The 21,944-nt window shown below is 55.0% G+C and overlaps 10 protein-coding genes and 1 non-coding gene across 11 annotated transcripts; 7 read left to right on the top strand and 4 right to left on the bottom strand.

Annotated features, from left to right (window-relative positions):
* Positions 1–481: 481 nt before the first annotated feature.
* Positions 482–1,977, top strand: BDP55DRAFT_689673 (initiation factor 2 subunit family protein; the record flags this gene model as incomplete). Its single annotated transcript, XM_060576762.1, has 3 exons — positions 482–576; positions 655–1,821; positions 1,878–1,977. 3 exons carry the CDS (start codon positions 482–484, stop codon positions 1,975–1,977), a joined length of 1,362 nt encoding a protein of 453 aa, XP_060436509.1.
* Positions 1,978–2,947: 970 nt separating this feature from the next.
* On the top strand, positions 2,948–6,232 carry BDP55DRAFT_644058 (uncharacterized protein). Its single transcript, XM_060573559.1, has one exon. It carries the CDS (start codon positions 3,164–3,166, stop codon positions 6,098–6,100), a length of 2,937 nt encoding a protein of 978 aa, XP_060436508.1. The 5' UTR covers positions 2,948–3,163; the 3' UTR covers positions 6,101–6,232.
* A 460-nt stretch (positions 6,233–6,692) lies between these two features.
* On the bottom strand, positions 6,693–7,464 carry BDP55DRAFT_539873 (acyl-CoA N-acyltransferase; the record flags this gene model as incomplete). Its single annotated transcript, XM_060568068.1, has 2 exons — positions 6,693–7,072; positions 7,152–7,464. The coding sequence occupies 2 exons, from the start codon at positions 7,462–7,464 to the stop codon at positions 6,693–6,695; spliced, it is 693 nt and encodes a 230-aa protein (XP_060436507.1).
* Positions 7,465–9,019: 1,555 nt separating this feature from the next.
* BDP55DRAFT_644054 (short-chain dehydrogenase) lies at positions 9,020–10,251 on the top strand. Its single transcript, XM_060573558.1, has 2 exons — positions 9,020–9,231; positions 9,292–10,251. The coding sequence occupies exons 1-2, from the start codon at positions 9,180–9,182 to the stop codon at positions 10,098–10,100; spliced, it is 861 nt and encodes a 286-aa protein (XP_060436506.1). The 5' UTR covers positions 9,020–9,179; the 3' UTR covers positions 10,101–10,251.
* A 179-nt stretch (positions 10,252–10,430) lies between these two features.
* BDP55DRAFT_644053 (uncharacterized protein) lies at positions 10,431–11,301 on the top strand. Its single transcript, XM_060573557.1, has one exon. The coding sequence runs from the start codon at positions 10,554–10,556 to the stop codon at positions 11,130–11,132; it is 579 nt and encodes a 192-aa protein (XP_060436505.1). The 5' UTR covers positions 10,431–10,553; the 3' UTR covers positions 11,133–11,301.
* Positions 11,302–12,354, bottom strand: BDP55DRAFT_644051 (NADH-ubiquinone oxidoreductase 21.3 kDa subunit). The gene is made up of 3 exons (XM_060573556.1): positions 12,194–12,354; positions 11,521–12,041; positions 11,302–11,425 (listed from the first exon to the last, which is right to left on the bottom strand). Exons 1-3 carry the CDS (start codon positions 12,248–12,250, stop codon positions 11,401–11,403), a joined length of 603 nt encoding a protein of 200 aa, XP_060436504.1. The 5' UTR covers positions 12,251–12,354; the 3' UTR covers positions 11,302–11,400.
* Positions 12,355–12,790: 436 nt separating this feature from the next.
* On the bottom strand, positions 12,791–13,669 carry BDP55DRAFT_540048 (thioredoxin-like protein; the record flags this gene model as incomplete). The annotated part of the gene is made up of 2 exons (XM_060568087.1): positions 12,791–13,224; positions 13,309–13,669. 2 exons carry the CDS (start codon positions 13,667–13,669, stop codon positions 12,791–12,793), a joined length of 795 nt encoding a protein of 264 aa, XP_060436503.1.
* A 1,486-nt stretch (positions 13,670–15,155) lies between these two features.
* Positions 15,156–15,890, top strand: BDP55DRAFT_521334 (heterokaryon incompatibility protein-domain-containing protein; the record flags this gene model as incomplete). Its single annotated transcript, XM_060567772.1, has 1 exon — positions 15,156–15,890. A coding segment is annotated over one exon (735 nt), but the record flags the coding sequence as incomplete, so codon positions are not given.
* Positions 15,891–17,130: 1,240 nt separating this feature from the next.
* BDP55DRAFT_t26 lies at positions 17,131–17,212 on the top strand. The gene has a single exon. It is a non-coding gene; the product is annotated as a tRNA-Leu (tRNA).
* A 786-nt stretch (positions 17,213–17,998) lies between these two features.
* On the top strand, positions 17,999–18,514 carry BDP55DRAFT_723234 (uncharacterized protein; the record flags this gene model as incomplete). Its single annotated transcript, XM_060578716.1, has 3 exons — positions 17,999–18,025; positions 18,106–18,155; positions 18,400–18,514. The coding sequence occupies 3 exons, from the start codon at positions 17,999–18,001 to the stop codon at positions 18,512–18,514; spliced, it is 192 nt and encodes a 63-aa protein (XP_060436501.1).
* Positions 18,515–19,182: 668 nt separating this feature from the next.
* Positions 19,183–20,577, bottom strand: BDP55DRAFT_539775 (mitochondrial carrier domain-containing protein; the record flags this gene model as incomplete). Its single annotated transcript, XM_060568059.1, has 2 exons — positions 19,183–19,973; positions 20,040–20,577. 2 exons carry the CDS (start codon positions 20,575–20,577, stop codon positions 19,183–19,185), a joined length of 1,329 nt encoding a protein of 442 aa, XP_060436500.1.
* Between the last annotated feature and the right edge of the window lie 1,367 nt (positions 20,578–21,944).

Raw genomic sequence — 21,944 nt, 5'->3', positions numbered from 1 at the left:
GGGTACTCGAGCAGTGGAGTGCTTCCACTGAGGTGTCATTGGGGACACCTGGAGGTCCACGGGTGTCCCTCTCAGTCGGGTTGCTTCGGACCGAGACGGGCCCGGGGTCCAGGGCTGTCACCTACTGCTGCCAGCTGGTTCCAGTGGTAAGGGAGGTGTGAGACGGAGCTTGTGGTCATCCAATGCCCCTCGAAATTTTTAGCGTGACAGGGATCGTTCATTGTCCCTCTCCGAGCTTCACAGTTGAGTCACAGCCGTTTGCGCACAATTTCCAATTCTCCATTCAGTCCAGCCCAAAGCCAGACCAACGGCCATTGATCGGTACATCCACATTGTGCATTGACTGAAGACGACCGAATTCACATTTCCGAATCTCCTGCGACTTCAGCAACCGCCATCGATCAATCCCGAAAAGTCTTTACGACAACTCCCCTCTCCCAACGTCGGGCCTTGACTTCGGCGACAGCACCCACCACCGAAAATGGCTACCGTGAAGCCCAGCGCGGGGGACCTCGAGCGGTACCTCAAAACCCTCAAGGGTAAGCCCTTGGAAGCATCAATTGACAGTCTCATCTCGTAAGTATCCTGCCGGCCTTACACTTCTTTTTTTTTCTTCCGTTTTGGCTTGCCCACGCTAATACTAGAATTTACCAGTCTCCTGAAAAGAAGACAGATCCAGGGCTCCGAGCTCTGCGCCGTCGCGACCGCACACATTCTCCTCCAGGTCGTCGCCAAGTCGAAATGGAACGACGTCGATTCGTTGCTGGAGAAGGTGCAGCAGATCGGATTGCGCCTCATCGCCGCGCAGCCCAAGGAATTAGTCGTTGGCAACATCGTTAGACGCGTGTTGAGCTTGATCCGAGACGAGGCTGCCGAAGACCGAAACGAGGACTTCAGCGAGACTGCCACAGAAGTTGGAGGAACCCCGACGACAGCAGTGCCCGACCCCTCCAAGCTGGAGCATCAATGGCCTCCTTCTACATATACCAAGCAGGACGCCGGTTCTGACTATATTACTAGCGGCCCAAGACCCGTTCGCCCCGGTTTCCTCACATCCGCGAGCTCTTTCCATGTGTCAAAGTCTCTCTTTTCTCTTCTTGAGGCATCTCCTCCAGTGGACACTGCTGGTATCATGGCTGGATCGCCGTTTGGCAAGGACTCTGGCGCCTCAACTCCGCTTCGTGGACAGTCGACCAAGGTACACGCTCTGAGATCAGAGGTCTGTGAGGGAATCGAGGAGCTCAAGGACGAGATTGGCCAGGTGGACGACCAGATTGCAGGAGCTGCGGATGTTCAGATTCATCCTGGGGACTACGTGTTGGTGCATCAGCCTTCAGCCACGGTCCAGAAGTTCATCCTGCGCGCGGCGACAAGAAGAAAGTTCACTCTCTTCATCGCTGCCGGAACAGCTGCCTGCGCCGGTGGTGAGTCGCCATACGCATCGTTCAGGAAGAAGCTATCAGCAGCGGGCATTAGCGCAATCAACATTCTCAACAGCGGTCTGATGGCCTACATGCCCCGAATCAACAAGGTGATTTTGGGAGCAAGAGCCGTCCTGGCCAATGGCGGCATCCTCACAGACGCGGGCGCTGGTGTGATTGCGCGCGCAGCAAAGGAGCAGGGCAACCCGGTGATCATCCTCAGTGGTGTCTACAAGCTCTGCCCAGAGAGCTACTTTGATGAGGAGAGCCTGGTGGAATGGGGAAGCTCCATGGGCCATGTCAGCTTCGCAGACGGGGCCATGGTCAACGGTGTCGACGTTCGCAGCGCAGTTAGTGAATTCGTGCCTCCCGAACTGCTCGACACCTACATCACCAACCTGTAAGTCAACAGTCCCACGTATGATGTTGGTGAGCCACCGCTAACATGTTACACAGTGGCGCACACTCGCGGAACCATCTATCTACCATCATTGCGGATCACTACAAGCCAGAGGACGTCGACTTCCATCTCTGGAGCACCGAGGCTGACCGATGAGTACTGCCTCTGGAATATTTTTCTAGGGAAAGCTAGCACGCCCAACGCTGCCGGGGACACGACAGCGGCGTCCGCGGCCGTGGGGATGATTCGTGGCCCGAAGACGAAAGCGAACTTTCAGTCCTGGCTCAGTCATTGAATGTTACCCCGGCGCATGCATAGCCTGGGTTCTGTACATACTAATTCGCGGTTCAGTCCTGGGCCACTGCTCTTTCTAGGGCTATGGTCGGTTGGTTCGGGAGCACGGCGTTCAGTTTAGAGGGGTAACACAAGCTCAAAAGGTCGTGGCGGCGTTTCCAATGGCATGGGAGAAAGACCCACTGGATTGCAGGCTTATGTGGCTTGATGTGGAGGGATCACACTGATGGCGTATTGCTGCCTCCGAAGGGGCCGCGTCAGCGCGTTGCAGCACAGAGAGCCTTCTCGAAGAAAGTGACTGCGGGTTGTTCTTATCCAGGCTTCGATTTGGCGGTGGCTTTTTTTCTCATTGGGGGAGGGGAAACCTTGGACAATCGGGTTTGCGAACAAACGCGTGCCCCTCGCAACTTTTGACTGCGCCGTGGACCGCAGGGGTCATCCACAAACAAGGTTGATGCTTATCTTTACCTGGCGTGGGCTAGGCCGCACCGCTTGGGCTCCCGAGGGGTGTGGGGTTTACCCCCCGGCTTTCTCTATCGAGTGACGAACTGTGGTTCACCGTTCGACGGGTGGGAATTAGACGTCGTAAGGCTACGCGCGAACGAGGGACAAAATGATCAGAGAAGTTCGCTAGTGGGAATGCATGGCCATTTGTTCTTGCAAGGTTAGGATTTGGGGAAAGATGATGGAGGGGAGGAGAGGAGGATTGAGTCAAACGGCCAACGGAAGGCCCAACCCAGCCCAGCCCAGCCAAGCTACAACTACAGCTAAGGTAGCTAATAAGCTCATCAAAGTGCCTTGTATTCCCACACTTTCTTTATCCATGTGCCGTAGTGCCGTTGACCAAAGTCTTGGATTTCTTCACCTTGGCTTCCTCTAATCTCACCTCTCACTGCAAAAAACCTACTCTCTTCAACTAGACCCACCAGTCTAGTAGACAATTTGATAACCTAACCATCGTCGCCAAGCAAACATCTTCCAACCTCGACAGCTCTGCTCCTAGCTTCACATAACATCACCTTACACCGAGCAAAGGCACCCACCGCGAATGACGGCCATGCGAGACCCCGAACTCGACGACGTCCCCCCTCCGCCGTACTCCGAGACAGACATCTACTCAAACTCCGGCCGGCCATCAAACCCGCCCTCAAATTCACCTCACATCTCGTCCCGTCATGGCACCGACGATGCCGCCTCGCGCGGCTCCTCGCATGCCTCATCCCACAGCGAAGTCATCTACACCCCGCCATTGACACCCCGCACCGGCGGCCCAGGCAGCAGCGGCGGCGGCGGTGTTCACCATCACAGCTCGAATGTGAGCCTCGACCTCACCAACCGCTCTCTCGCGGCAACCGGGGGAGGATCCCACCAATCTCAGTCTCTTTCAGGGTCGGTATCGGCATCGGCATCGGCGTACTCGGAGTTCACGGCATCCTACTTCGAATCCAGGCCCGCGCCCGCGGGACTCGCCCCGTCACCCAGGGACCACCTCCTCGTCCACGCACTGACCGTCACCCCAAGCTCGACACCGGACGACGTACCCTACTCTCCGGCATGGGCTCCCCGCGACGTCACGCAGCAGGACTGGGCGACGTTCACAAACTGCCTGATCCCGCACCACGCCGCGGCACGGAACGAGGCCGTCATCGACCGTAAGCTGCAGGCTGAGGAGGAGGCCCTTGCTGCCGCCGCCGCTGTCGCATCGGATGGAAGCGGTACAGGGCAGAGCAAAAGCGGCAGCAGCGCGCACGCCTCGGCGCAACTGGACCAGATTCGCGCGGACAGGGACACCGATCCAGGCGCGGCGGCCGCTGCTTCGGGCGTGAGGAGGGAGGAAGCGGAGGGTGTGGTCGCGCAGTGGAACGAAGGGTTCTTCCGGCCCAGGGGCATGCTCATCACGCTGGTACCCGAGGTGGCAGAGGAGGACCGGCACATGCCAGGCGCTTGGGACCGGTCCTTTGACAGAAACGTCGAGAACCATGCCATCGGAGGCGGCGATCGCGATCTTGTTCTCGGTGGTGGCAGTAGCAGCGGCGGTCCCACGCCTGTACCTTTCCCCGCGCATCCCGGCCAGGCTCCCGCGATGCAAGCCCAGCAGCAACCGCAGTCTGGCTCCAATGACCGGAACAGTTGGAGCTTTGGCGGCATCACCGTCTCGACGGACGGCATTAACATTGGCGACCGTATTGTCGCAGACAGCAATGGTATCCGAGTAGGGAACCTCATTGCGGACGAGAACGGCATCAGGTTCGGGAGCACCCCCACGCCGCGCGCGCAGGCGCACTACGCTGGACCCGGATGGGCTCCTCCGCCGCCGCCGCCCGCACCTCCGGGCCCGCCACCGGTGCCGATGTTTGGCGGTCCCGGCCATATTCCAGGGCCCTTCTCCCCGACCGGACTGCCTCACCCTCAGCCACCGATCATTCCACACCCGAGCCCGCAGCATCCCTTTTTCCAAGGCAGCGGCCCAGAACAACAACACGCACGCCATGAGAGCGCAGATGGTGGCGGAGCAGCAGCCCGCGGTCGACCTCCCGGCCGGTACCCCTCAGACCAGCGCTCCGTCTCATCCTCCTCCGTCACCTCAGCCTCCTCCTTATCCTCTGCATCCTCCGTTGGCTCCCTACCAGACTACGAAGACCTCTACCCCTCACAACTCCCCATCTACAAGCAGCGCATCACCTCCTGGCTATCTCACCCAGAGCAGCCCGTCACGAAAGATGACATTGCGCAGCTCCGCGAGGACATACGTTCCGCGGGCTCTTCGGCAGCGGCGCAACCTCGGCAGCAGCCAGAGAAAGGACCAGAAGATACAGCAACAGCAGCCGCCACCGCTGCATCGAAAAAGGCAGAGGAGAAAGCGCTCCGAGCGGAAATCAGAAGCATCACGCAAGACTGGCGCAAACTCAAGCGCCAGCAACGGGCCACGCGCAAGGAGAAGCGGAAGGAACGCCGCGCGAGGAGGAAAGAGGAGAAGAGGGAGCGGAGGGAGGAGAGGAGGGAGAGCAGGCGGGAGAATAGGGAGGCAAGGCGCGAGCAGAGAGGAGCGCAGAGGGAACTGCGGAGGGGCGGCGGCGGCGGTGATGGTGGCGGTGGACCAGGAGGAGATCCTCATCACCATGATCACCAACGTCGGCATCAGCAAGAGCACCAACGACACCAGCAGCAGCAGCACCACCAGGCACAGCAGAGACAACATCAGGAACAACAAAGACAGCATCAAGAGCAGCGTCGACACATTCAACAACACCAGCAACAGCAACAGCAGCACCAACATCAGCAGCATCAACAACACCAACAGCACCAACAGCACCACGGCCCCGGACCGGCCCCGTGGGGTGAGCCGGGAGTGTTTGTTCCGCCGATGGGTGTCCACGTTCCCCCGCCGCCCGTGGTACATGGCACTCCCCCGATCCCAAACTTCCCCAATAACGTCTCCCCAGTGCCGAACGTCTGGGGCATGCCGTGGGGACCTCCAGGGCCAGGTAGGGGTTCCATGCCGGGTGGTTATCCCGGCGCCGGAAATGGTCCTCCTGGTCCTAGTCCTGGTCCTTGGGGAGGATTACCCAGAGCATGGCCCGTCACAGCAGTGCCGGCAGTAGGGAAACGAAGCCCCAGCATCGGCGGCAGCGGCAGCATGACCTCCACACCGTCCACACCGGTGCCGCCCTCATCACAGGCGCTTTTCAAGGCGGTTGAGGAAATGGAAAAGGATATTGTCAAGAGGGTGGAGGAGCTGGATAAAGTGAGAACGGAGATGCGGGATAGTAATGCCGGAAGAGGACGCTGCGGCGGTAGTCGAGGCTGGGGCCGGGGTCGTGGTGATGGCGGGGGATGCGGCGGAAGAGGCGGCGATAAGAACACGCAACGTCTGGAGGAAGAGATTGACGAGTTATCGAGGAATATCGAGAAGCTCAAGGTCGAGGCGGATGCCGAGTTTGCGAGGGAGTTGGCGGCGGAGGATCAAAAGTCTGGGGGCTGGTAGACAGTCCATACATTGACAGACACACATCAATACCTACGTACCTTTGCTAGGCATGTACAAATATGTACGGGGCCGTATGATTCAGGGGAACAAATCGGTACATATAGTAATCTGTAGAGATACAGCAAAGGGAAACTAGTCTTTGCTTCCATTTGATTCCCGCCAATGCCTCGTCTACTCTTCTGCTTTTGCCGTGACGATGCGCCGTAAACCCAGTCATGAACATGATCCGATCATATGAGGCTTTTGAACTCCACATCCAAATGCTGGCTACATTGCCCAGTATCGAAAGGCTCATCTTGCACTTCTTTGTTTTTGACAAAAGACCATACACACCACCCGGAAATAGAACTTGCAGCTTGTGCTTCGAAACCACCTGGTGGTAAAGCCTTGGAAAGCTGTGTCATCAGCCTGTCAAAGTACCATTGCCGTTTTTTGCCTTCCCGCCCACGGCCACAAACAGCCGTTACGCTGTCCCAAAGGTTGAAAGCAAGCAAATCTATGCCCGCCGGCCCGACCGCTCTTCACCAAGCCATCGATCAGCCAGGCTTTCTGAAAAGTCCGGCATACTCTTCCCCAGAGAAGGGCCCCCTTAATTCTGACTCTCATTCTTCTCAACAAGCTCGCCCACACCCAACCCGCGACCGACCTTGACCTTGCGCTTCTTATCAGCGGCAGCGGTGGTGGTGGAGGACGCAGGCGCATTCGGATCGCGCCCGACGTCGCCCACGGCCTCGCCCTCGTCTGCCGCCTCCTCTTCCTCGCGGTCGCGCTCGTCCTGGATCTGCTCGCGGATGTAGCTCAGGTCGAGCTTCATGCAGTAGGCGTCCTCGCCGTCGGCATAGTATTTGCTCTCTGTCTTTTCGTTCTTGAAGCCGAGGGTGTCGCGGTAGAGGTGGATTGCGGCGTTGTTGGAGACGCGGACGTGGAGGGAGACGTATTGGGCGCCAAATGTCTCGACCATGGCGAGTTCTGCAGTCGTGGATGTCAGTGATAATTCCAATTCAAAGAGCCTGGTGACAGTGGGAAAAGGTTGGAAGGGAAAACGTACGACTTTGGCGCATCAGCTTCTCGGCGATACCTAGGCGGCGGTGGGTGCGCATGACGCTGAGACTGGTGATGTGGCCGTGGGCGACGCCGTCGGTGGGCTCCTCCTCCATCTTGGCGAGGACGTAGCCGACGATCTTGGGGTAGTCGTAGGGGGTGCGCTTGGGGCGTGAGACGTCGACGGCGACGTAGCTGAGCTGGGGCCAGGAGAGGGCGTGGTAGAGGTAGTACTTTAGAAAGTAGTTCTCGGGCAGGTTCTCGAGGTTGGCGTGCTGTATGAGGGGGAGGTCGGCGGGCTTGAGGAGACGGATATCCATGGTGGGCGGTTGTGTATGAGTCGTGGGCTGTAAATAAACGGACGGGTCGATCGATACGGACGAGGTTGGACCGGCTTTACGTTGGGGAGCTGTGAGCGCGAGGCTGAAGAGGCGAGGGCGTGTGGTGGTGGGTTGATTTCGCGATGGGAGACGCTGAGGAGGGGAGTGTGGTGTAGACTTTTGGAAAGACCCTGGTCGTTGGACCATGAGGTGGCTGCGAGAACCCCACCACCGCCGCACAAGGCTCCGAGCGTCGCTCAAAACTGCCCCGCCAGATGCTCAGCTCAGGTCTTTCTATATGAGCTAGGGATACAACAGCTTACGATGAACGATAACTTTTCCGTGTCTACAGGACCATCAGCAACGCAAGTTCTTTTATGGTGTGAGCATCAAATGTTACCATGATATAAGTAGATTACTGAAACAGTACTGGAAAGCTTTGTTCTTGTGTTTTCAAAGTGTGAGCATCAAATGTTACCATGATATAAGTAGATTACTGAAACAGTACTGGAAAGCTTTGTTCTTGTGTTTTCAAAGTCTGGTTCGGGTCGTTTGGAATGGTTGGCGCAAACTATGGAAGCAGTGCAGTGCACCACACGGATGTTTGGACAACTTCAAACCTCATAGTATCTCTGTAGCGCTCTATTCTCACTGCGATCTTGTATTACTTTTCAATGCCACGGAAAGAAACTACCACTGCAAACACAGCTGAGTGAACCTCATACCGACTACCTCGTAGATTAACTACATCTAGCATAACACGAAATGGAAGCTCCACCGTTTACTCGTAGTCTACAATTACTTCCTGTTTCTAAGACTACCTTAACAAGAGAAACCCTTCATCAGCATAACTTCATCTATGAAAATGTGCAAAAACTTCCACATATTCATTCACGAAGATAGGATCTCTTTCATTACCAAGAAACTAGAACACGAGTTTTGGGCAAATCATAGAGGTTTATGCGTGTGTATAGGTAAGCCGGACTGTTCACAACTCTACGGTGACATCGGACTTTGCTCTCAACTCAACCTCATGTCACTTGGACATTCATAAATATACAAGTACATGCCATCAGTCCGACAGAATGCCCAGTTCATAAAAAGAACCCTCATGGTCCTCAAACGTGAAGCGCCAATCCACGATGATCCAGGACCACCAAAAAAAATCGTGGCCCCCTGGCGGCGTCGAGCCCACGGCCCGGGATTGGCGCGGGAGAATGACGTGGGGGTGTGCTAGGTGTGGGATGCCCACTGAGCGCGGGGCACAAAACTCCAGCACATAGCTTGCGATAGCGGGGTAGCTTTCACCCAGAAACACCGACCGCGTCTTCGTGAGATCTAATGTAAGGTAATGGTAGCCCGCCACGAGCTTCCATTGGGCGGGATCTCAACAGATTTGGACGGGTCACGAGAGCTGCTAGCATTGCCGATTCGGGACAATCGAACCCTGTCTGGCTAAGGTGCGGTAGGTTAAGGTAGGGTTTCCAGTCCCTGAGTAAGGTAACGTAGCCGTACTCCGTAGTCTTAGTATGTAGCTTATAAGAAACCCGTCCCTGGGCTCCCATCCTCTTCTCATCGTGAACATTTACCGATCTCCTCTCTGTCTCTCGTCTTCCCTTCTTTGATACTGCAACCATATTTCTACTCCCTTTCTCTGCTTTCAACTATAACCAGCTCATAAGAAGCCAACAACTGGTCAGAAGCTCATCCACACAATGTCTCGTTCTCTCGATGGCAAGCTCGGAATCGTGACCGGCGCCTCTCGAGGTAAAACTTTCTATAACCTCAAGCTTCACGACACCGTCTGACATACAACTTACCATCCAGGCATCGGCGTCGCCATCGCCGAACACCTCGCCGCAAAAGGCTGCAACCTCATCCTGGGCTACACCTCCCCCTCCTCCAAATCCCCAGCCGAACAACTCGCCACAGACCTAAGCAACAAACACAACATCCAAACCCTCGCAGTCCAAGCCGACATGGGCACGCCCGAAGGACCCCAATACCTCGTCGCAACCGCAAAATCCCACTTCGAAAAGACCAACAACAACAACAAGAAATTCCAAATCGACATCCTCATCAACAACGCAGGCGTAGCCCAAAACAACCTCCTCCCCTCCATAACAGTCTCCCAATTCGACGTCTCCTACCGCGTGAACGTCCTCGGGCCCCTCCTCCTAACCCAAGCCGTCCAGCCCTACCTCCCCACCGACCGCTCCGGCCGCATCGTAAACATGTCCTCCGTCAGCTCCTCCGCCGGCTTCCCTGAGCAAAGCGTCTACGGCGGCACCAAAGCCGCGCTCGAGGCCATGACGCGCACCTGGGCCCGCGAGCTCAGCGAGAACGCCACTGTCAACGCCATCAACCCGGGACCCGTACTCACTGAAATGTACGCGGGCAACACGCCCGAGTTCAAGCGCTTCATCAAGGGTTTTATCGAGCATGCGCCGCTGATGAAGGCGAGGCAGGGCATCGACGCGGATGAGCTTGTCAAGGCCGCCGAGGAGGAGGGCGGGAGGCCGGCGTATGTTGGGGAGATTGCGGGTATTGTGGGCATGCTTGTCTCTGCGGACTCTGCATGGTGTACGGGACAGGTTGTTTGCGCTAATGGCGGTATGTTTTTCGGGTTGCAGTAGATGGGCAGTTATATAGACGTGACTTACTGCGTTGGATTGTGAGGCCGTATGACGGGGTTTTTTGCTGTGTTAGTTATGAGGTAGACTTAGAATTTGATTCCCCACGTTCCGCTGGATTAGAGTTTCTTAAACTTCATTAACTTCTTGAGTAACACTTTTTCTTTTCCAGATATATAGAACTTGGTCCAAAAGTATGTCACTTCGCGTCGCTGAGCTGTTCATTGTCAAAGTTCGTAAATGTCAAGTATCGAAACATATGGGTGTAAACCACTAGCAAAAAACCCGCTGAGTCAAACCTCACGATTTTGCCCCGCCATCATTTCAAAGCACCCCTCCATCAACTCTCAACTTCAACAACTCAAGACTCACAACGACTAACAACCGGAAAGAACACTCAAAACCTGATAAGGCTAGTCTCATTCTTTCTCTTTCTCTAAATCCATCGCCGAAACCATGTCTCTCGACCCCTTTGACGACGTCCTCACCCTAGAAGACCAATTCTTCTCAGAAGGCTTCCGCCAAGGCACCCAAGACGGCATCCAAGCAGGCAAAATCGAGGGCCGCTCCGTCGGCCTCGCAAAGGGCTACGAGAAATTCTACGAGAGCGGCAGGATACACGCCCGCGCCGTCGTATGGGCCAACAGACTTTCCCTGCCCCAGAAGAACAGCAGTGCCGCCACCAGTACCACCACCGCCGCAAAGTCATCAAGCTCCGGCGCTTCGGCTTCAGCCTCGGTCTCGGCCGATCAACCTCACCCATCAACAGAGTCATCAGATTCACAAAATACATGCTCCCTACCGCCGCTGGCACCCAACGCGAGACTAGAAAAGAACGTCACGACAGCGTTTGCGCTGGTTGAGCCGGACACGCTGTCCAAGGAGAACAGCGACGAGGCCGTCAATGACTTTGATGATAGGTTGAAGAGGGCGCAGGGCAAGGTCAAGATTATTGAGCGCATGACGGGGGAGGCGGTTTCTGCGCCGGAGGCTGCTGCTGCCGATGTGAAGGTCCCGGAGGCCAAGGAGATTTGAGATTTCTGTTACTCGGGTATTATTTGTCGTCTTGTTAAGAAAGCATGGGAGGCGGTTTTAGGCCACCTTTGTTAGAGGATTTTGGCAATAGCCACATTATGGGAAGATACCCCCAACAGGTGAATAGCACAGAGAGCTCTTGAGGTCGACCCTTTTCAAAAGTCTTGAGGAAATGGAATAAAACGTTTCAATGGAATCTAGTGCCCTTCATATTTACAAGTGTCCCTCCTCTCTCTCCTGTACAGCGAAACCCGCGATTTCCAAATGCTCACGCAAAAGTCCGGCAAGTGTAGCTGTTCACTCGTGGTTAGCAAAAACTCCTCTTCATCGCCAAATACCCAAAACTCCAGAAGCCCCCCCAACGATGGACGGAACAGACAAAACTCACCCTTCGCCGTAGGACTGGTCCTCATTGACCTTGTACTTGTGCACATCCCACTTTCCACTCTTCAAATCCTCACCACTCGGCGTCGGCGGCAGCCCATTCGTGAACAGCGCCTCCTTGCTCGCCTCCACAGCCCCCTGGGCCGCATTCTTCTCAAGGTACGCCGCGATACCAGTAGCCTTTCCTTCCTCCTTGGCCGCGACGAGCGCCTTCTCGCCCGCCTCGCCGATAAGCTCGACGCGCGGGTTGGCGGCGGAGCCGACGGCCAGCAGGCCCACGACGTCGGCCTGGTTGACGACGCTGATGGCCGGGTAGTTGCGGCGGGCGTCGCGCTTCCAGTACGGGTTGTCGGCGATGTCGCCCGCGGGGACGGTGACGGGGTCGTCGTAGGCCAAGGGGTCGTTGGCGCCCGGTGTCGGGTTGCGGAAGGTCGGGTTCAAGGGGACGCCGGAGGAGCGGTTGGGGTCGATGGCCAGGGTGCGGCGGATGCGTTCCCAGATGCCTGTGGACTGGAGGGTATGCTTCTGTAGGAGGGGAAAGAAGTAAGGTTAGCTACTGTCGCTCAATTGAGGTCGTTCAATGGTTCGGAGGAGGGTGGGTGTGTGGGTGTGTGGTGGTGGTTCGTGATGGTGTTTGGTTTTCCCTGCTTTCTTCGCAGGATCAATTGAGGTCGTACCTGGGAGATCTCCACGAGACCGCCTGCCGCAGCCTTCGCAATTGCCTTGGAGGCCATCTTTGGCGACGTCGTAGACGGTGGAGGGGAGATTGGGGGGAGTGGTGGGTTTCGATTGGCAACGGTTCGATGACCAACTTGAGGTTGGATGTGAGCGTTCCGGGCACCTGGGCTTGGTTCGGGGGACGGGAGAGTGCTCCAGTTTCTGGCAAGGAACCGGAGGGCCGAGGTTTTGCCGGTCGAAGCAATAGCCGTGCTTGAATTTGCAACCCAGCACCGCCAGCTCTTGGTCCAAAGTATCCACTTCACCACTTCCCCTTGTAAAACTACATTGCTGGAATTTCCGGGGGTTCATCGCATCGAATCGGCCGGGGGCCGAGACAGCACGCAAGTTGGCAATGCACCGCAGAGACGTGCATGTTGGATGTGCCGACGAGGCTTGGAAAAAAGGCAATGCACAACCCCAACGCCAGACAATCAATTTTCAGCTACTATACGGATACAAGAAAATCCTGCCTTGCCTTGCCTTGTCCAGGCCCTCCAATTGCAAACGCATTTTCCGCCACGAAATTATACTTACACTGCAGCACCATGACATAATTACTCGTCCTTCTTCTCATCCTCCTTCTTCTCCTCGTCAGCCTTGGTCTCTCCGTTGGCCGCATCCTCTTCCTCCTTGGCATCGGCAGCAGGGGCCTCGGTCGCGGCCTCTTCGGCACCGTCAACATCGCCGCCCTCAATCAGCGCCGTGACAACATCGACGGTGCCCGCGGGGCTGCCGGGCTCGGCGATGAGTACCTTGCCGGCCTTGTCGACGACAAAGACGCCGCGCTGAGTGCTCTTGGGCGGCTTCTTCAAGCCAATGGCAGCAATCAGGGTGGCCTTGGGGTCGCAGAGCAGCGGATAAGGCAGCTTCTGCTTCTCCTTGAAGGTGGTATTAGCCTTGGGCGAGTCCATGGACAGGCCGTAGATGGCGAAACCCGTCTTGGTGAGCGGCTCGTACGAGTCTCTGAAGAGGCAAGCTTGCTTGGTGCCTGGATAACAGAAGCTCGTTAGCATGGTTGATCGGACTAGAGATCGGTCTTACCAAGCATATATCGCTTCAGGAACACACTCACATCCGGGAGTCGAGGCTTTCGGGTAGGTGAAGAGGACGACACCGGCCTTGCTCTTGTCGACGAGCTCCTTGAGGGTCGTCTTCTCGCCATCGTTGGTCTCAATGTCGCCGCCGAAGCCGTCGAGGTCAATTGTCTCGCCCTTAGTCGCCTTGACCTTCTTGCCAGAGCCATTGGCAGCGGCGGGCTTCTCAACGGGCTTCTCGGCAACCTTTTCAACGGGTTTCTCGGCCGGCTTCTCGGCCTTGCCCTTGACGGCGCCCTTGACCTTCTCGGCCGCCTTAGCGACCTTGGACGAGGCCTTCTTGGGCGCCGGAGCCGGAGCAGGCTCGGGGGCCTTGCGCTTGCGAAGCTCGACAGGCATGATGTCTAGATGCAGCTGGGATGTATGCTGTGTGCGGTGGGTACAAGTATCTTCGTGTAGAGAGGTATACGAGGGGGAGATCGCAAAGGATGTGCGACTTGAATAGCGGCGATGCGCTGGTGATGCGATCAAGATGCGATGGGAAAATAAAGCGAAATTGCAAGAGATGGGAGGGGGTTACGGGAATCGAGGGAAGTTGAGAGGTAAACAGGAGGTCGAAGAGGACGTCCTCGAGATGAGCCAATCACAGACGGCCATGGCCAGAGCTTCAGCCGGGACCAGGGGGCTGATGCGATGCAGATGTCCTGCCGTGTTGCGTTGCTGCATTTTGGCGGTGCGGTGCGGTGCGTCGCGGGTGCTGGTGGTGCTGGTGCTGGTGCTGGTGCGGGTGCGGGCGCCCCCAGTTCTGTCTCTGTCCAGTGTCTCGCTCTCTTCCCTTCCCACTCGCGTCCAGTCTCCTCTCCTCTTTCTGTCTCTCCTTTCTGTCTGGCTCAGCCTAATTATTAAGCTCGGGTCTCCACGAGCAGTAGTATTAGCCGTTGCTGTTTCTGGTGGGCATGGGCGCACCGGGGGGTGGTGGTGCCGTGTCAACGTTGTATGGTTGCTCTGCTTTTGCTGGGTGCTTGCTCGGAATCTGCATGTCTGGGTTCCCCCAAACGAGAGCAAGCAGGGTCAGCACTGAGCAGCAGGTACAGGTCCATCAGTTCGCGCCTTTCGTGCTCTCGGCTGTTTCCCTGCCGCCGGCGTCTCAACCTCTCTCATCTGCCATTTCCCTCTTCTCAACAGTGAAGAAAGTCTTCGCACCCCGGTCCATCGCGCAGTAAGCTTTTCGACCATTGCCCGTGCGTTCCTCGACCCCGACCTGTGGTCTTAGTGAGGTTAGCCTTTGAGGGAGCGCACGTTCTGGTGCCCGTCCGGCGTCGGGCTTGCTGTGGGGGAACACCAGATGGCTGGGCATAATAGCCGATGTCACCGATGTGAGATTAAGTACGCTGTCTCATCCACCGAGCAACCACCCGTCAGTGACACTTGTGTCTCTAAAACACCGTGCTTTGCGTCCACCGTCTTAATCTCTTTATTATATCTTACTTTGCTCCGTTCAAAGTCAGTGGTTCGAGATGCCATCATCGACCTCACGAGGATACAGGTCCAGCAATGCCTTCTCCAATATGTGAGAGGCAGGCGGGAGCTGACTCTGGAGTAGGCGCCTTGCGTAGGCGCCTTTCAACATTGAGTGGATGCATATGCACCTTCCAAGAAGCCAACATCTTTCCTACTGCTTCCTGCAGTCCTCATTCGTTGAGTTCACCTTGTGGTTGAAGTACGCCTGAAGTGAGGCAACAATCTCGGCGAAAGCTCGTCTATCTTTCGCTCTGCTAACACACCCTTCCTCTCGCCAACGAGCACGCCTGTTTCCTCATTTTCTGCAAGACAAAGCCTCGTCTCTAATCGCTCTTCTCTACTTGACTGCAACTATCGTCAAGTTATGTGGTTGATCAACGTCAATACCCTTGACCTGGAGGAGTTCATCGAGCCGGACTTCCCTTACGCCATCCTCTCTCATACCTGGGGCAGCGAAGAAGTGTCTTTCTGCGAACTCAAATACCAAACAGACGATAATTTCCGGAGAAAGGACGGTTATCTCAAGATTTACAACACATGCCGTGTGGCCAAGTCCCTCGACTTGGCCTACGCGTGGGTCGATACTTGCTGTATCGACAAGAGGTCCAGCGCAGAACTATCCGAGGCAATCAATTCCATGTTCCGCTGGTATAAGCGGTCCTGGATTTGTTTTGCCTATCTCTCCGATTTGAATGACTTGGCTAGCTCAGCCACATTCCTGGAAAATTTGGGGGCTTCACGGTGGTTCACCCGGGGTTGGACTCTTCAAGAGCTGATTGCGCCAAAGACTGTCACTTTTTACAATGCGTCTTGGCAGGTACTTGGTTCAAAGGAGACTTTGTCCCCCTTCTTGTCGTCCATCACAGGCATCGACGAGGCGATCCTCACTGGCAAGGCGCCTCTACTCAAAGTCCCCGCCGCAACTCGCATGTCTTGGGCCTCGAAACGTCAAACTACTCGGACTGAGGACTCTGCCTATTGCCTGCTTGGGATATTCGATATCAACATGCCCTTGCTATATGGCGAAGGTGATAAAGCCTTCGCTCGGCTGCAGTCTGAGATCCTACAAGACACAAATGACCTATCTCTATTCGCCTGGACCTCAACAGTCTCGGACCCAGAACGATCAGAAGAATACAGCGGTTTACTTGCCAAGTCACCATCCGATTTCCTTGTATGCTCGAAATACAGGCTGGCCATATCAATGCCGCTATCTGAAAATTCCGAGTTCGGCGTGACTAGGACAAAGTTATCAATCAAGACTGGGCTTTGTTTGTGTCTATCATCCGACAAAGAAAATGCATCTCAATATGAACCACTCTTCGTATACATATTGCCGCTGAATTGCGATATCGTTGTTCTAGGGTCATCAAAATTTCCCCCTCTGTCCACATACTCACTCTCACTCGGCATCATGGTTGCCAAAACACTATCCGGTTTTGTGCGTCACAACCCGTGGAGTCTGGCTGTAGATTATGTACGTCATCACGGCAAGGAGGACTTGAAATCAAGCATGCCATGGATGGAAACCTTCGATATGGTTTCGACGATTGAGAAAGCCAACCTGCTCAAGCTGGTACGCCACTTGACTTCCGAAGCAGCATTGGAGTTGCAGAACACGAGGTTGAAGAACGCAGTATTCATTTCCGTTGATGACGTGAAGCGTGGCGGAATGAAGATCCAAATCCTCCAAGCAGAACCTAAAGCGCTTTGGGATAGACTGGGTCAAGGCTTCCTTGACAGACTCGACAAGGCATCAACCTTCCCAAACTACGACGCTCGTCTCCTACATATCTCTCTCCTTTCGGGCGAAAAGTTTCTACTTGTCATTGGCATTACTAGTGGTCGCTTCACAGGACCTCGCCCATGCTGGGCAGCTTTGCTCAACTATCACGATGCGATGGGTAAGTGGATTATCGACCGACTTGACGGATGGGATGTAACATCAGGCTCGGGCAGAATTGCCAGTGTCTTGTTGCGTGGTATCTTACGGGGAGAGGAGCTCTTCCACGAGGTGGGCAAAGAGGATCCCTTCACCAAGTGGGACATGCCATCCTGCCCATACGAATACTTTGCGACAAACGAGACTCCGGTTTCGCGCAAGATGCGGCTATCTGACGGTACGGAGAAAGAGGTAACAATCAGCATCTTTCCTCACCCCGCAGCCAAGGGTGCCTGCAGAATCGTCATAACGTTCAATGTGCGGTCTCAGCCAGCTTTCGGGAACAGGATAGACGACGTTGCTGGTCAATAAGACATCTTCGTTCAGCGCCCAGCACGACCCGCAGTATGTCTAACATAACCCCCACTCGAGCCATGAGGGTCAACGATTTCACATAGGCAAGATGGCCGAGCGGTCTAAGGCGCTAGCTTCAGGTGCTAGTCAAGTAATTGGCGTGGGTTCGAATCCCACTCTTGTCATTTGAAGCTCTCACGAGCTCATGCTTTTGGTGTTTTGGGGCAATCCGTGGTGTTGCATGACTTGGATGGTTTCTACCAATGTCTCTCAGTTTAGGCTTTTTTGACTTTTCTTCAGCAGACGCACCAAAGTACTGTAGTAGCTGATTTCTCATATGGGTCCACTATAGCTCCCTCCCATTGACGCGAAGGCGTTTTGCTCACATTTCACAATATCCTTACACCGTCACACTGAATCATAAAACGTTGTTTATCATTAAAGAATCAAGTTGAATGAGCTGTAAAATTCGGCCCGACTGTGACTGCGTGTCTCATTGTGCGCTGCCTCAGAGTTCTTGTTGATACAAGTAAGCGAGGCTCCCTGGTGTAAGTCATTCATAATACCCGTAAGCCTTTTGAAGCCTTAACCCAATATTGACCAGTTTGAACTACCACGGAGCGCTCACATAACGACCGATGCCATTACTGAAAACACAGTCACTCCATACTTCTTTTCAAAGTTCCATCATTTTGTATCTTAAGCCTGAACAAAACTGGCGGGAACCGATCCAACAATCCCTCCAACCGCAAAGCCACAACTCAGATGCCTATATTCGTTTCCCTGTCCCGGATACATGCATATCCCCCCACGTCCCCAATCCTCTAACCACAATCAGCCCATCCACATCTCATCCATGATCCCACTCACCTCACTTACACACACCCCATCTCACCCTCACTCCTCACAAACCTCAAACCGCACCGCATTTCAAAACATAACCTCGTCCGTAATAGGGCGATGCTCACAAGATGAAGAAGGGAAACCTGACACCAAAGGTAAGGGGAAAATCCAAGATTAATACAAGGTTCCCCACTGAAGAAACCTCCTGACTGACAATATACCCCCTTCCCCCTAGACCATCACGGCCCCTCTAGCCGCCTTCACCATGGCCTGTATCCTCTTCGCGTAAGTCTCACATTCTGAGCTATCTCCGTCTCAAAACTCCTATGGTGCTGCGTCTCATCTGGGTTTTGGAAGGGCTATGAAGACTGTGACAATGGATGCTGACATCGAACCAGATATACCCGCTCTTCAATCCGCTCGGCGCGTGATCAGGCGGTACGTCTAACCATTCTTCCCTGTTGCCCTGACAGAAGGTCTAGGGTAAAGGGTAACGTGACTTCTGGGTCAAGAAACTGACGATGTGCAGAGACATCCTCACGGCCCGAACCATGGACCCAGCAACAGCAGTCCGTCTTGAAATTTCCAACGCCATGGAGGTGAATGCCGCATCGGATACACAGCGCGGCAAGTTGACCTGGTAGAAACAGAAGAGGCCACGTATGTCACCGAATCATTGGCCCTCTATACCAAGAGTTGCAAACCAAAAGCTAGTTGGAGGGCAAGGGAAAGGCAGCAGGCTTCGCGAGTTTAGTTTCGTTCTTCTTTTTCGGAGTTTCTTTCACGGTTTCTAATGTAGTTATACCCCCTGTCTCTGCAACCGCAACTGCTAGATACCAAATGAAAGACACACGAATGTCGGTCCAGCGTGTGTTTATCAAACGCCTTGTATACTCCGCGCCAAACAAATGTAATGCTACAAAAGTGAGCCGCCAGCCGTATGCCATGTTCCCCTGCTTCGCGACCATGAACTACCCTAGGTGTCCGAAATCGTGTGTAAAATAGGGAAGAAAACCATCGTTTGAATGCGATGAAGATGAGGGGAGGGATAGGTCAAAAGAGCCGTCTCCTACCTTGAGCAAGGGGTTGAAGGGGACTATTACTGGTTCCGTGACCTGAATCGAGTTTGTCTATACCTGACGACCAAAGTTAAGGGTATCTGGAAAATCCCATCCCTGTTTCCTAACCTCAACATCTTCTCTTTTCCCCCGAGACCGCTAAACCGCACATATTGCCTTGACAAGTTTCTCTCTCTCCCCACTCTGTCTTCTTCAAAATGAGACCGCTCTTCTCTGGCTTCTGCCCTACCAGATCATGGCTCGGCTGGTGTACCCCTTGCTAGTTTCCTCTTGCCTTCGCTCCTCGCATGATTCAAATGCTTCATCGCAAACTCGTACGTCAGCATCGTCACTGTCGCGGCCGGCACCGCTCGCATCATGTTAGTGCCCATGCCAGCGTAGAAGGCCCTCCAGCCCTCCTCTTGGAGGATCGTCCGGAAGGTGCTGACCACGCCGCGATATTTTGGTGATAACGGTTGCTGCGGTTTGCCGTCCTCGGATAAGGGGACCTTGATTCCCAGACCTTGAAGATACTCGGCTCCTCCTACTGGTTTTCTCTGCGTCTGCAGTCTCGTGCGGATGACTTCGTGAGGATATGTGGCACTGCTCGCCATGATCTTCGATAATATCGAAGCACCCAGCACTCCCATCCATTGCGACTCTTGCGAATCACCCTGAGTCGGCTCTCCCATACCCTGACCAGTGAACCTCGTCTTCAAATACTCGTATGCTGGAAATTGCACTGCTACGTGCGTAAGTCCCAGCAAGGCGGGGGTGAGTCCAGAGTAGAAAGACAGCACGCCCTCGGACGTGTACATTTTGCGTGCCGCATCGATTGTTGACCGATAGTGCCATGAACTATGATTCGTCGGTCTGGATGTCGGAGTGTTGCCCGATCTCGGGAATTGCGAGTGATACTTGCCCGGGTCATGGGCAACGCTCTGCGACATCAAGCGAGTCTTGATGACCCAAATGGGATTCGTGACGACAGTGCTACTGGCACCAGCGATGATGGATGACCAAAAGTTGATCAACACCGTGTTGTCTGTAGCTCGAGTCAGCAAACATGACTCTCGAGCGGGACGCTCCCACGGCAGAGGCTCCCACTTACCATGACGGTGCTTCAACCAGTCCTTGCTCTTATTGTAGACGGTAAACCATACAGCCCAGGTGGGCAAATAACCCAGTACTATCGGGCCGAGTCCCCTGTACATGCCGCGTATTCCCTCGTCCTTCCAGATTACACGGGCGGTGCCAAGCAATCCATTGTAGAGCTTCGGACCATGTCCGACATGTCTACCCTTCTCAACCGGGTTGAAGCCGCCTTGGGCTTGCAGCTTGGTCTTGATAACATCGAGCGGGCACGTAACAACGCCCGAGGTAAATCCACCCACGGCACCGGACAGGGCGTTGAACTGGGCGTCGGAAGCGCCAGCTGCCCACCGCTCAAAGGCAGTGATCGTCTCGTTGGCGGGCATGACAGCAACGGCCTCTTCAATAGCAGCTATCGCCGCGCGGGCAGGAGCCGCAGCTGGGTAGGCTCTGGAGCTACTGTAGTTGGGATATGTCGAGGTCGGGTAAGGCCCATATTCTTCGTCGTTGGGGTGCGGTGCGCCTCGTTCAGCGTCGTTTTGTTCGTCGTGAGACATCCCTCTCACTGTTGAGGTTGGTCGACGTTCAGAAGTGCGGAGGATAGGCGCAAGCTAGGTACGGTATCAGCAAGGAAAAAGGCGGCGATGTCCCGCGGTGTGTAGTGGTTCTCGAGGAACTAGGTGTGAAACGAAGTAACGGGTCAACGAGGGCCGGTTTTCTCGGTGTATCTGTCGTGATTTGTTCGAGTATCGTGCTGCGTCTTTGGTGGTCTGCGTCTTTTCTCTCTGGTCGTCTCTCTTTCCGTTTGTGTCTGTCGTGTAGGTCTCACTCAGGTAGTTGGATAGATGCTGGACCTTCCCAAGTGTCCCGGTATGCGGGGAACGCTCCCACGCCGCCGTGACACTGAACGACTAGCGGTTATCGCAGCCCATTGGCCTTGCGGGGAAGCAGCTGTCTAGGTCAGATAATCGAGAACGGTTCTGGCAGGAAGGAGGCTCCCAGGCACACGGGATCGGGAAGTGAGGGGTGAGAGAGGAGGCGGGCGGCGGAGAAGGGGAGTAGAACGAGAGATGGTGGTAGTCGGTACGGTACGCAGTACGCAGCAGGAGCGCAGTCGGGGGAGTTGGAGATTGGATATTGCGAAAAAGCGCCGAGGTGGAGCGGGACGGAGCACGAGAGCAAAATGATGCGAGCTGTCGGCTGTCTTTTTTGGCAGGAGGTCCCCACGTTCAGGGTACTCTTACAGGTGGAGGCTGGCGCAATCTAGTGGGCTGGGAGGGAGGAAGGAGCAGTTGGAGCGCTGGAATCCTGGATAAGATGTGCCGGAGCTGCTGAAGGAAGGGACCTGCGCGATGACGAGCCCGCTGCTTTTTACCGTTGTGCAGAGAGCAGCACTATGAATAAACCGCCGAGGAAGATGCTCCCGGGAGCTGCCGGTACGCTCAATTCTTGTTCACAGCCCTGGATGATCAGCAACGGAAGATGACGCAGTACCTTTTATCTCAATATCATGGTGGCCATGTAAGCTGGGGAGATATTTGTCTTGTACCAAACAGTTGCAAAAGTTCTTGTCAGAAGAGCTGCGACCGAAAAGGCAGGAAACGCCAAGTGTCCAAAAGACATCCTAGACGACGTCCAAAGTCTCTAGAGTCTGAATCGCAGTCCAAAAATGCCCAGAATAAAAAGTTTCAAGCTTCCAGACCACAGAAAGGGAGCTCCACCTCCGCCTGTTCCCTGCACCTTTGCCCAGCACCACAAAATGCGATTCCCAATCATCCGCAGCAGGGTCTGCGGTGCTATCGTAGGCGGGCATCTCGTTGGTAGCTCCAATTACCTCATCGGGCCCCAGATCCAATCACGAAATCTGCACTTCTACCTCTCGGTGGTCCGTGCCGTCGGGTCAACTCACCAGCCACATTATCCT

The sequence above is a fragment of the Colletotrichum godetiae genome, assembly GCF_030913485.1.
Source record: "Colletotrichum godetiae strain CBS 193.32 chromosome Unknown BDP55scaffold_2, whole genome shotgun sequence".
Lineage (NCBI taxonomy): Eukaryota > Fungi > Ascomycota > Sordariomycetes > Glomerellales > Glomerellaceae > Colletotrichum > Colletotrichum godetiae.
Note: the sequence above shows the minus strand (reverse complement) of the source record. Positions and strands in the feature narration are given on the sequence as shown.